Source organism: Melanotaenia boesemani, chromosome 17, assembly GCF_017639745.1.
Source record: "Melanotaenia boesemani isolate fMelBoe1 chromosome 17, fMelBoe1.pri, whole genome shotgun sequence".
Classification (NCBI taxonomy): domain Eukaryota; kingdom Metazoa; phylum Chordata; class Actinopteri; order Atheriniformes; family Melanotaeniidae; genus Melanotaenia; species Melanotaenia boesemani.
In genome coordinates, this window is record NC_055698.1 from 12,218,187 (window position 1) to 12,231,966 (window position 13,780).

At 39.6% G+C, this 13,780-nt stretch overlaps 1 protein-coding gene across 1 annotated transcript in view; it reads right to left on the bottom strand.

Moving 5' to 3' along the window:
- Positions 1-1,101: 1,101 nt before the first annotated feature.
- The window catches only part of col8a2 (collagen, type VIII, alpha 2), a 46,543-nt gene continuing 33,864 nt past the window's right edge, over positions 1,102-13,780 (bottom strand). Inside the window, exons 2-3 of the mRNA XM_041967214.1 lie at positions 7,737-7,925; positions 1,102-3,758 (exon numbers count right to left, since the gene is read on the bottom strand). Coding sequence (XP_041823148.1) covers positions 1,861-3,758; positions 7,737-7,899 — 2,061 coding nt within the window. The 5' untranslated portion in view covers positions 7,900-7,925 and the 3' untranslated portion in view covers positions 1,102-1,860. The remainder of the gene's footprint in view (positions 3,759-7,736; positions 7,926-13,780) is intronic.

The following is a 13,780-nucleotide window of genomic DNA, read 5'->3' on the forward strand; positions in this document are numbered from 1 at the left end:
GTGGATCTTTAATGCTTCATCCAACAGAAAAGCGTAAATACACAGCTCTTACCTCTGACCTACCACTTGTCCCAGAAATCTGCCAGGGGTTTGTTAAATGTTACACAACCTGTGTTTCACAACCTGTGGGCCTCTTTCAGTCCCTTTAGTTAATCATGTGGTAAATCCAAGCTATTCCTATTTCCGTCTAGGTATTTGGACATTGTTCCGTTCTGAAACATCCTGTTGTTGTAGTCATGGCTGTTCCATTAAGCTAAATAAACAAATCAGCTATTTTTGACACAACGGTTTGGACATGAACAGAGAGTCATTTCACTCAGAATTATAAATGATTCAAAATGACTTTCTTTTGTCAAGAAACAGTCATAAGTCACACATAAAATGGCTCTGAAGGCAAAAGTAGATGTTTGATATTTGTCATGCATTTACTCATTTGTTTTAAGCAGACTCAAGTTTTCAGCATCTTCACAGATTTTGCAATATACTATTAGAATGGCCTTTTTATAACAAAGTAGGTCAACCTTTAGTGTGATAAAGATTTATTTAAAGGTAATATAGGATTACAAATCAGTGATGTCACGGTCAGAGCATGTGATACATTTGCCTGCAACATGGTGATGCAGTGCAAATGGGAAAAATCAGATCAATACAAGGAAATGGGTTTCTGATCCAACAGTACATATATCTTTACTGTCCATCTGCTTTAGCATTCAGCATCTATTCTACAGCGTGTAAACATTTACTCTATGCATGCATATCTTTTGATTAGTCCTAAAAGTTAAAAAGACATTTTTTCTTGCTAGGTAATGTTGATCCTCTTTAAAGGGGCAAATTAGATCTAATAATCCTAATATTGTAAGGTCATATTTATTCCAGGTTAGAATGAGTTGGATTGGTAGTTCAGAAAATGAGAAGACTCTCCATTATCTTAAATGATTTTATATATATATATATATATATATATATATATATATATATATATATATATATATATATATATGTACATATATATATATATATATATATATATATATATATATATATATATATATATATATATATATATATATATATATATATATATATATATATATAATCCCATTAATAACTTTAATGTAGCAATTATTTAAAGTATCAGAGAGGTCAAACAAAAGAAGAAGGGAAAGTGAAGGTAATGGAAATAGAGCACCAAGTCACTTGTTTTGTGGCTGTATTTTTTTGCCTATATTTTCTATTTTGTGGAGTTGTTCTTTATGAGAATATTGTCATTTATGGTTCAGATGATACACATGGGACGTGACTGCAGCTAGGGAACGAATCATTCCCCAGGGTTTGGTGATGTTGTCCTTATGTCAGAGCATGTGGGCAGGATGTGCAGTCACATGGGAATGTCTGTTACTAGCGCATTACAAAGTAAGGCACTAAATAGTCTGAATCCAATAAACAACAACAACAACAATGATGACAAGGATCAAACAATAACAATAAAATTATGACAATATAATAATTAAAATAATATAAGCTAAAAAAAAGTCAAATAAAATAAAAACAAAAACAACATAAAATACAACCCAAAACACACATTTGCTGGACACTGAAACAAAGAACACAGTATGAAAATCCTTCCTCTGTCTTTTAAACTTTCATATTTCATTTCACAAAGTTTGTTTTATGTTTTGCTGTTGTTGATATCGAGGGTGAAACAGATATGGTGATGTCAATTATATATTTTTAAATTCATGTTGGTTTTTTGTTTGTTTGTTTGTTTGTTTCTATCATGGCTGCTGGTATCCTAGGTTTAAGGGTACTCTGAGGTGCCATACAGGTACATTTTTTATAGGTTTTAAGGAAAGGATAGGGTTATGTGGGGCATAGCAGGAATCCTGAGAAGGAAGAATGAATGTACTCGGTAGAATAAAGGCCATTTGCCTGATCGGAGGGCATCTGGACCCATACCTGGTCACCTTCCTTTAGCTCTAGGACAGCACTACCAGATGCTTGGTCCATATAGCCTTTCTTGTATTCATCATAGGTGTAAGTGGCTGGTACATTGTTCTTGTACAAAGCCACCCACAGGCTAGTTCCCTTTACATGCATGTGGTACGCAAAGTAGTAGACACCAGACAAAGGAGCAGTGAAGATGCCAGTAGAAGGGCTGTAAGCATTTTGTCCGTTGTACAGGGTCCTATCAAATTTGATTGGCATGCCGGAGGGAGGGAATGGTATGGTGAGAATAGCCGTGAAAGCTGGTGCTATGGAGGCAGAGAGTGGAACCTGACTATATACAGGCCCCTTCCTGTCTCCTGGAACTTCCTCCCCACCCAACCCTGTATCTGATGGCCCCGCAGAAACTGTTTGGCCATTTCCTGGAAGTCCAGGGGGTCCTGGAGGCCCAGGTGGACCAGGGTTACCATTAAGTCCAGCAGGGCCTGGTTTGCCTGGGGGACCTTGAGGACCTATTCCTCCCTTTTCACCAATCTTGCTTGGCCCTGGAGGCCCTGGAACTCCAGGCTCCCCCCTTGGACCTGGGACACCCTGTGGGCCCATGGGACCCATCGGCCCCTGAAGACCAGGGATGCCTGACTGGCCCCTGGGACCTGGAGTCCCCATAAACCCTAACTCTCCTTTGGGCCCTGGAGCACCTGTCAGTCCTGGATTCCCAGGTGAGCCAATGTTCCCTGCCTCACCTTTGGGTCCAGGTTTTCCTATAGGACCAATGAGTCCAGGGATACCTTTTTCCCCAGGGTTACCAGGATTTCCAGGAGGCCCAATGGAGCCTTGATCACCTCTAAGACCAGGCAATCCTGGAGGGCCCTTGGGGCCTAGCTCTCCCTTCTGCCCTGGCATTCCATGTTTTCCTGGGAGACCCATAGGGCCTTGAAGTCCTGGTGGTCCTGGTAGTCCATCAAGACCTGGTTCTCCATTTGGGCCCATCATTCCTTGATCTCCTTTGTCCCCTGGGAGACCAGGAAATCCAGTATGACCTTTTTCACCCTTTTGCCCACTCAGACCAGGTTTTCCATAACCAGGAGTCCCAGCAAGTCCAGGATTTCCTCTAGGCCCTAGTTCACCTTTTGGACCAACTAGACCTGGTCCTCCCGGAAGTCCATCTAGACCAGGCTTTCCTATCCCAGATGGTCCTGGCAGACCTTGGAGACCTGGTGCCCCAGGTTCCCCTGATGCTCCTCGATCCCCTGGGAGCCCTTGATCACCTTTAAGACCAGGAGGTCCAGGTAAACCTTTTGATCCTGGTTTCCCAATACTTGGAAGACCAGGTTGTCCTTTACTGCCTTTTAATCCAGGAAGTCCCCTTATACCTGGAGGTCCTGGTTTTCCATTTCCATTCTCACCTTTAAGCCCACGCTCACCTGGTGGCCCAGTGATACCATTAATTCCTGGTTCACCACGAGTTCCTGGGGGGCCTCTGATTCCTGGAAGTCCAGGTTTCCCATTCAGAGACAGACCAGCTGGGCCAGGGAGTCCAGGCTGCCCAGGAGGTCCACGGGGACCAAGTTCACCACGAGGTCCAACCTCACCATTTAGTCCTGGAAGCCCTTTAGGCCCTAACTTTCCTGGAAGACCTGGAAGTCCTGGCTTACCTATTCCCGGAAAACCAGGAGGACCCTGAGGGCCTGGTTGGCCAGGCTGACCTGGTTTCCCCATTCCAGGTTTTCCTGGAACTCCTGGTGGTCCTGGAAGGCCTCTTGGTCCAGATTTCCCTTGAGGACCCGTTTCCCCTTTCACCATGGGTGGCATATCTAGAAAAAAGGAACAAAGAAGGATGAAAATAATAATTAAAAAAACAAAACTAACTAAATGAATCAGTCGACCGATTAATCAGTCAATTACAGACAGACAGACAGACAGACAGACAGATAGATAGATAGATAGATAGATAGATAGATAGATAGATAGATAGATAGATAGATAGATAGATAGACAGACAGATAGATAGAGATAGATAGATAGATAGATAGATAGATAGATAGATAGATAGATAGATAGATAGATAGATAGATAGATAGATAGATAGATAGATAGATAGATATATAGATGGCAATGGACGAGTTGTTTACCAGCAGGATCAGCTGACTGAGTTCTACAAAACCAAATTAGTGAGTGAAATAACACAAGTTCAACACCAGTTGAGGGGGGGAAAAAAAATAAAAAAAAAAAGGTGCAAGGCCTGCATAGAGAAAAGCAGAGAAAAATTTAAAAAATTTCTTCCAAGTACTCTGATGTGTTGTCGCTAGCTAACAAGATGCACAAGTTCAAAATGCTTACAAGGACACAAAGAGAATACAGTGTTGCATGCTCCACCAAGACATGGCTGCAGATATCCCAAACTCTCGTGTCTCTACAGTACGAGCAGACTGACACATCAAAGTAGGTAGCAGGAAGTAACAGGAAGTATTGCAAATACATCCTGGACTCGTCACTGTAATGAAGAGGACCTGGATTGATCTGTTAGCAGTGAGTTTTTACTCTGTTCTGCTTTATCTGCCACTCTATGCAAGAAAACAAGATTTTAGATGTATTTTATGCAAATGTACAGAAACACTTTTTGAGGCTACAGACTGGAATGACCTTCTATAAGCCACATGGATACTATATCAATCCCATGACTGACTGTGTGACAGATTATATCAATTTCTGTGCAGAAAACATCATCCCCACAAGAATAGTGAAATACTGGAATCACCTGGTAAATGTAACAAGAAAACATTTAGAAAAGGGGAAATGGAGAGTTATTGAAGATAACAGAAAAACAGCTTAGAACAAAGATTAAAGACAGCATAGAGGACAACAGAAACAAATTAGAAAGTCAGTTTCAGCAGAGCAACATAAAGGATGTGTGGTCAGGAGAAAGAAAAAAAAATCATCAGCTTCAAGTCAAAAGAGAATCAGACTGATGGAAGTCTGGACAGAGCAAATAAGCTGGACATTGTCAGTTCAGAACAACATTCAACATTTCCCCCAGGCTCCAAATCTCACACCTTTCACAAGTCCATAGTTTCCCTGTCATACATCCACTCTGTCACCCTGTAGCTCAGTCATAGACCACAACACAGCCTCATCTCACCTCAGGAGATGAGGCCTCCCCATCGAGCCTGTTTGTCTCCTGAGGTCAAGTGAAGAAGCAACTGGAAAGATTGAACTGAAACAAGGCTGCAGGTCCACATGGTGTCAGGCCCAGGGGTTTGAAAACCTCAGAACAACCAGGGTTAATTCTACAGCAACCTGTCAATATCAGCCTGAGTAAAAAAAGTTCCTGTGCTGTGAGAAGAGGTGGAGATGGTGAAGGAATACAAACACCCTGAGTTCAGCTGGACAACAGACCAGACTGGAAATGCAACACAGAAGCCATCTACAGGAAGGGACAGATCAGACTCTACTTGTTCAGGGAGCTGAGATCTTATAATGTCTGCACCAAGATGTTGCACATCTTCTATTAGTCTGTTGTGGAAAGTGCAGTCAGCTTTGTAGCATCTGCTGAGGCAGCAGAATCAGAGCCAGAGACTTACTGAGTCTGAATAAACTGACCAAGAAGGCTGGTTCTGTGCTGGGGAAAACTCTGGAGCTACTGGTGCTGATTGTCCTGAAAATAATTCTGCCCAAGTTGCTGAACATAACTGACAATTCTGCACAGCATTAACTTAACACAATTTGAAAGCAATGGCATGTGTTCAGTGAGAGGCTTCTTCATGCCCGTTGCAACACAGAAAGGTACAGGAGCCCATTTCTGCCAACAGCCATCATACTCCGGCACAAGAACTTAAATGAAGAATTTTTAACTGACAAATAAATAAAAATGAAATGAAATAGATAAATAATAGATTTATAAATAAATAAATCCAAAAACAGAATTTCCCTTCAGTATTAATGTTCTTTATTTGATTTATTGTAACAGTCAGTATACATGGTAATATTGACAGTTATAACTATTATTCACTTTCAGATTTTTAGAAGTTTGATACCAACTAATTATTGATGTAATGTTAAGATATGGCCACTGAGTGGCAGTAAAATCATTGTATCCAATGGGAACCACAGAGTAGAGTGGCTTCACTTCACTCATCTTCTGTTACAGTGCATCACTATTGGTGGCGATTTGGTGAGGTAGTGGATGGTGCCAGGGTGTGTGAGAGGTGGATTTCCGGTGCATGGGGAAGATGTTTGTGTATGTATGTGTGGGGGACAGCCAGATGCCTTTGGGGGGATGGCTTGGGTTAGTCTGGGGCCAGAAGGCTGGAAGACTTTGTTGTGCACCTTTTAGTGGTAAGAGTTTATAGGTGCATCTTTGCACTTATTTGTGATAGATTAGGAGTACAGAGCTATAGTCTCCAAAACCAAGGAGGTGACAAAAGGTCATGCATCATCCACTTCACCCCTGATGCAATATAAAAATTTGTGGTAACAGTGGTGGCATTTTTTTTTTTTTTTTTTTTTTTTTCCTATACTGTCTGTCTCATTCTTGGTTCCAGCTTTAAAAAAAGTGGAACTTTCTAACATTGTCTAACTGTAAACACAACAGGAAGTAAAGCACATAACTCAAATTTATAACACAGCAATCACAAAAGGTAAACATTTCTGCTGAATATGCATCTCCCATTAGCCTTTGTGGTCCAGACATGATGAGTTTTGCAAGTAGCCCCTTTGACAGAAACATGACATGTTGCTAATCATTTTTACCAGTCTGCACAATGTTGAAAACTATTAGACATGACTCTTTTGTTTTTTATGAGATAAAGAGATATGAGACGCTGTTTATAAAACATGAAGCGATAATTAATAATTACTAAATATTACTAATTATATTAAAACAAAATGTGGGTTTACAGTGCAGCAGCCAAACCAAATGTCTGCTTGCTATGTTGCTGGACAAAACAAGTTAAAAAAGCAATAATAACCAAAACAAAACAAAACAAAAAAAAAAAACACAAAAACGAAACAAAACAAACAAACAAACAAAAAAACAAAAAACAAACAACAACAAACAAATAAAAAACATTTTTTAAACGTTGCTGCAGAGATGTAAATGCAAAATTTAAATAGTTTCTTAGCATCAAACTATGTGGTTTATTTTCCTTCTTTTTCTGTTTGAAACAGCTTTTAATCTCAAATGGGTTATTTTTGCTTTGGATTTGTTTTGAAGATGGGGCCTCTGATTATTCAAAGCACTCCATATATGATCCTGAACTTGTGGCGTGTAGTTAAAAATCCAATTCCATAATAATACTGACAATGATAGCGAGCATGTTTTTTTTTTATTTTATTGATTTTTTTTCAAGAACGATGACCACCTTCTGCCTTTCCCAGTTTTCTTGCTCAAGTCTCTCTCTCTCTCTCTCTCTCTCTCTCTCTCTCTCTCTCTTTTATGTAATCTATTTTGGTTTCCCCTACACTTTTTCCTGGGAAATATGTGATAAACAGTGGGGTAACAGCATCCAGATGGTGAGAGGAGTAAGTAGCCTTGTGGTGTTCAGCTAACGATTAGCAATCGGGGCTCCATTAGGCCTCAGCTGCAGAATGCCAGATGCCAGGTATAAGCATTTGTGTACATGATGCAGAGGTTTTAAGTATTGTTGAACTGGTTTTAAATTACTTTAATATATGCCTCCACATACCCATATGACTGATGCTCAAACTGTGAATCTTTTAGCCTGCAGATTTGTTTAACAGCTTTAGCAGAGCAGAATGTGACTTACTGAACCACATGGACAAGGATCACTCACCAACATAATGTCCCTTGCCTTCTCGAAATGGTGGTCCAATTGGCCCTTTCATCATGGGCTGCATGTACTTCATGTGGGGAATGGGGGGGTAGCCTCCAGCAAGAACACGACCCCCAAGCATCAGTAGCACACAGACAGGAACCGACAGCATGGTCACCAGCATCCCAGACTTTTGTCACAGGCAAAGAACTGCAAGTAACAGATAAAAAAGAAAGTTAAGTTGTCTGGTTTGGGTCAGCGATATTAAATATTTGCTGTTATAAATATATGACCTTCCATGTTTTCTACATCATCAACAAATAAGATGAACCTAAGGGCATAAAACGGATGCATACAGTTAAAGACACAAGTTTCCATACACTCATCAAAGACATGAATGTTATGGCTGTTAACCTATTTTAAATCTTACTTGTCTATAGTGTAGAATGAGCTGACCATAGTCATAAAAAAATCCAACAGGAGCAACATTTTATGTATAGTTTAGACAAATGGCCAGAAGTATGTTTAATGGGGTAACGCTGTTGTATGGATCAATGCACCAAGTGCTGGTAATGGCAGTGGTAGTATTATGATCTGGGCTGCCAGTGGAACTGGTAGATTGCATGGAGAGGACAGGATAATAACAAAGTTAGAATATTCTGCATAAACTCAACCATCAGTTAGACCAGTGGTCCCCAACCCTGGTCCTCAAAGCCCACTATCCTGAAGGTCTTAGATGTCTCCCTGTTGCAACACACCTGATTCAAATGAATGGCTCACTAGAAGACTTGTGCAGATCTTGTCTCAGAACCATTTAATTTGAATCAGGTGTGTTGCAGCAGGGAGCTATCTAAGACCTTTAGGATAGTGGGCCTTGAGGACCAGGGTTGGGGACCTCTGAGTTAGACAATAAACTTGGACAAATTTGGTGTTCATATAGCATCAAACACATAAAATTGTTTGTGGTATGAATATAGCAGTCCAGCATTATTCAGTAACCTTTGAAATAACACTTTCAAAGTCATGCCTCAATCCTATCCATTCAAATAGGAATTTTACTTTAAAGTTCTGTCTGTGCTCCAGACCAAACCCTTTTAATTAAACTTTACCTACTTTGCAAAGAAAAGAGGTCACATACACCAAAAGTGCCAAGTCAACAGCATTTAAATGATCACCTGTGAGATATAGAACACCTTAAATATCGGTGACATATATTTCTCTTTAATTTACATTAAGAGGAAATATCTCACATTGCAGTTAGATATTTTCTCAGCCATGACCAAAAAGCAAAAAGGAGACCACCACAACACACACCACATGTTTGTGTATCACATGCAAGCAGCTGTAGGTGTGCTTACATATGACCAGTGAAATGATGTGTGGAAAGCATTCATTTCCACTCCAGCTGTCCCCTGAGCTATTTTCCTCAACCCTCTTTGGACTAGGGTTTTATTTTATGATGATGTGGGATGCAAAATTTAATTTCAGGCTCAGGCTGCTTGGTTTTAAATGCCAACCCTATCACAATTTTATTAAGCATGGAAACTGTAAGCCAGGTTACTTTTCACTGCGCAGCCGTATTTGTTTACATAAGAATTTACCGAACTAACTGAATTGTTGTCCTGTTGTTCTTGTACAGCATTGTGCACCATATAACAAGAACACAAGTGTAATATCTGCTGCCTTTGTTTCAGGCACTTTTTTTCAAATTAACATTTAGTACCACTCTAGTTTATTTTATTCTAGTAGCTATCTTGTGTCTGTTCATGTGAAATAATCATTTGCATCCCTCTGTAACCTCTTTCCATTTGGGTAGTTATCATCCTGTCACTTCCACTGTGGGCGCCTTGTTATGTTCTCTGATGATATGAACTCTGTTTGGACTGCAAGAATGAGAAGAGGGCTCGCTCTGAAAATTTATACTGAACCACAGCACTTACACGAACATGAATTGACATTTTCTAATTTGAAAATTACATCTCTTTACACAATACGCTTAATTAGCAGCAGGATTGGGAGTCATCTGGGAATTCACTTTAAATCACAAGTACTTAGAAAAGGGTGTGTTCATTGCCACCAGATGTGCTGAGTTTAGTTTTACAGCTCTGCTTTTGCTGTTGTCTGTGATTGTTTTGGAACCATATACTGGTAGCAAGATAGGCAAATTTTTGTTTTAATGCCATTTACTGAAGTGTTTTTGAGGTTTCTTGGACTCGTCTTGGATACATCTGCCTGTGAGTTCTGCTTGTTTATGTTGCTGGAGTCTTGGCAAGGAAGAATCAAAGATCTTCACAATTTTCACATCAAAGCATAATCTAAGAAAAACGAGGAAAGCAATGAGAGAGATGTTAAGAGAAATAAACAGAAGAAAAGGAGAGCAGTATTAGTCGGTGACTGTTTTGTCGTTGGCCGACTTTCTGGCTGGCTGGCAGGGAAGTTTGTCTGGTACAGGGGTCTGCGGTTTTGGTGTAAATGTAATTTAACTGGCAGGTCTGGATGCCCACCATTCTGCAGGCATCAAAACCAACCAAGAGCCAAATTGGCACAAGCCCAGGAGCTTGTGCAATGAGCAGGGATCTGTCGCATAGTCCTCTAAACCCTGTTTGTCAAATGTTTTTGTTGAAAAGCTCTGCAGACAAAGTTTAAAGAAAAATAATAATAAAAAAAGGGAAGAATCTCACACGATGGCCACTATGAGCTGCTGCTGGACAGGGACTCACACATGCTCCCAAGAACACCCAAGTAACAAAATACACAGTCTTGGTATGCATGAGAACACAGTAAATGGTTATGAAGGGTGTCTCGAAAATGCTCGTTAACCTTCACCCATTTTCTCCTAAATCCAGTCCACTGAAAACAAACTATCAGAAAAATGGCTCTAAAAGGGGATAAGAGCAAAGATGAATCAATGCCTTTTTCAGTCATTAAATATCTGCCAGGTTTAGTGATGCTTTACACATACATTTATACAAAATATATAGCTTGCATTATTCATCATATCTCCTGCTACTGTAGATAAATCTCACTGTGGCGATAAGAGGATAATGTGTCCCTCTATTAGTCTAAAATTCATATAAAGCAGATTCAGAGATTTCTAGGAAAACATGTTATGTGTATTAGACAGTAATAGTTTCAAACATAAAAAAAGGCTGAAAACTGTGTCTTACTGAACGGTTACACAGATTTTCATCAATTTTCTGTTCAGGATTTTTAGGACATGTCTAAAATGACCAGTGCATGACACAGTGAGAATGAATATATTCAGTATATCAAGCAAAGCTGACTGGAATAGCTATACATCAGCTTCAAATTAGCCACTAGCTTGCTAGCTGTTCTGCCTAGATCACTGAAATATGTCTCTTCTGGATGCAAGAATTTGCATATTTTAATCTGATTTTTTAAAATGCAGAGGAACAATGACAGCAAGAACATCTGGAGTAATTTAGCAAAGAGTGAAGCTGAAATACAGGATGAGCTGACAACACACCAGCTTAGAGAATCAGATTAAAGCTTGATGGACAGAAGCGTTGAGTTAACCATCTTGTACTGGAGTTATTGATTATTTGTCCATGTATTGTGGATTAGTTTTGTGAAGAGCCAACACCACCCTGTGGTGGCCTCAGGACTGTGCATCTACTAAGAAAACCAAAGTGCATGAGAAGCTACAGTCAGTGGATGCTCAGTAAAATCATTTTGAGCTGCAGTGATCGAGAGATCAGGATCACCATCAATATTTGCCAAATTTGTAAAGTGGCACTTTTGTAAACCTTCGCTGGAGACAGTCTGGAAAACATGCTACACTGCTGTGAGTCAAGGTGTGATAGTTTTAATCATTCATGCGTGGCTGGGTGGTTAACACATTTATCTGTAATTTGACACAGATAAATGTATTAATCCACTGTTTTAAACTAATTTGTAAGAGTTGTTATGATTTTATGTAGTTTTTTTTTACATTAACATTAATATTCAACTCAAGAAGAGTTCCCTACAAGGAAGGTGCAGAAGAAGAGATCTAAGCGAAACATCCACCAAAAACATGATGGTGTCATAATCAATATTCTACAAAGAAGAGGAAGTCAAGCTTAGGCTTAAATTGTTCTGTCATTGCTGTTTATCGCTAGGTTCTAGTAGCGGTCTCATGTGGTCTGTTGATGCTCCAGGTGTGTTGGCTTCTTTTCAACTCAAGCCACGGCTTTTTTATTTGAATAAACTTCCCACACTTCCTTTGGAAAAAGTGCCCTTTAAAAAAGGACCAGAGGCACATGATAGTTTGGGCAAAATATTTAAAATGCCTCTATTTTACAAGGAAATGCATTTTGATTGACATTGTTTTGGTGTACATTTTGGAAACAATACTTAGAGAACCAATACAGAAATCTTTCATTTACAGTAAACCTAACAGATCTAACTCCATTCAAAAGAAACTTGTAATCATATTATTTCTTGCATATGTGTTGGATGCTACTTATATATAGCTGAAACACCAATTTGCAGGTTGCCAAAGGAGACACAACAGCCTCCAAACCCAAATTCAGCATCATCTCTAGAGGCCTGCTCAGACATGCTGAAGAGACATAGCGAGACAGCACTGCTGAGGAAAAGCCAAGTACACACTTTCCTAACTGCTCTGTCTACCCACTAATAAAATTAACAGCGTCAAGGAGGTGAGGCTGCATAAATTTTACCTCCACTTCCCTTAAGCTGTATATGTGTGGATATTTCCTGAACCACATGGCACAGAAAGATTATTGGTGAAGCCTCATGTAAGGATTCACTGTCTTGCTCAGGGGGAGTGACGCTTGCTTTTGTGGGGAACATATGAACTATTTGAGTGGAGGAATCACCACCTCAACATCATGTACAGCATAATGTCATCTTTTACAAAAACACCAAATGGATCTGCAAAAGTCAAGTTCCACAATGATGAAATAGTTTTGGTTACAACCACAGAGCTGCTCTTAAGACCTGGCCATATATTTTAGCTGATTCATCCAATTCTGACAAACCTCAGCCACAGCTCTGACCATAATGATTCTTAACTCTAACCATGAACCCACATGGGTTATTCAGCCACAACTATCTTCCCTTACCAAACTCTTGTGAATTAAACAAGCAAAAGCTGGAAAGTTTCAGTGAAGCATAGGCAGCAAAGAGAAGGAAGGACACAGTTTTATCTGAATTCGTAGTCATTCAATGTACAGTCTGCATAAGAATATTGGCAGTTTTTTTTTATGCTAGTATTAAAATATTTTGCATGTTTGAATGCAAAAAAAAAAAAAAAAAACTCGTACAAGTTATGAAACCAGGTCCACAATGCTATCTTATTAACTTTATTGGCCATATGAACTCTTACTTCTTTTAAGTCACAAAATATCTTCTTATTCTTAACTCACTGCTGCTTGTTCAATAACCCCTTGTCTTACTTTTCATCCCCTTTTTCATCATTCCTACCGCACAGAGAGCTGCTTTACACCTTCCCATTTTAACTGATCAGCACCATTGGTAAAGAAAAAAAGAATATCTTGACTTTCAAATGGCCACACAATACAGTATATTTAATTTCAACTAGTTTTTCTGACATTTTCCATGTTGTCTGGGTGACACATCCTGCAAAGATTATGCTATCAACCCAGAAAATCCAGTAGCAGCACCAAGAATTATGCTTTTTAGGTACGCTTTGCTTTCAAAACCAATGGAGCGGACTCCTTTTCAACCATCAGTATGTAAAGCCTTAGGTTTGAGAACAGGTGGTTTAAAAATACAAAGAAGGAAAAGCCAGAGAGGAGAATAAGCGCAGTGAGTCCTGATGTGTATTTATGTGAAGGAACGTGAGTAAGTTGAATATTTTTGACTGAAGATTGGAGTTTTATGTTGGGGTTTTATTAAGAGCCACCATCATTTGAATGAGGTAATCCCCCCATCAGCCTGCGCACCACTTTGAGGTGTCAGCTCACAGCGTAATATGTGAGTAAAAGTATAAAAGTGGCTGTAAAGTTATACTCCATGAGTATGAGTCGAGACATTTACATCTGCTACTTTAGTTGCCACCAGCTGGAACAGGTATT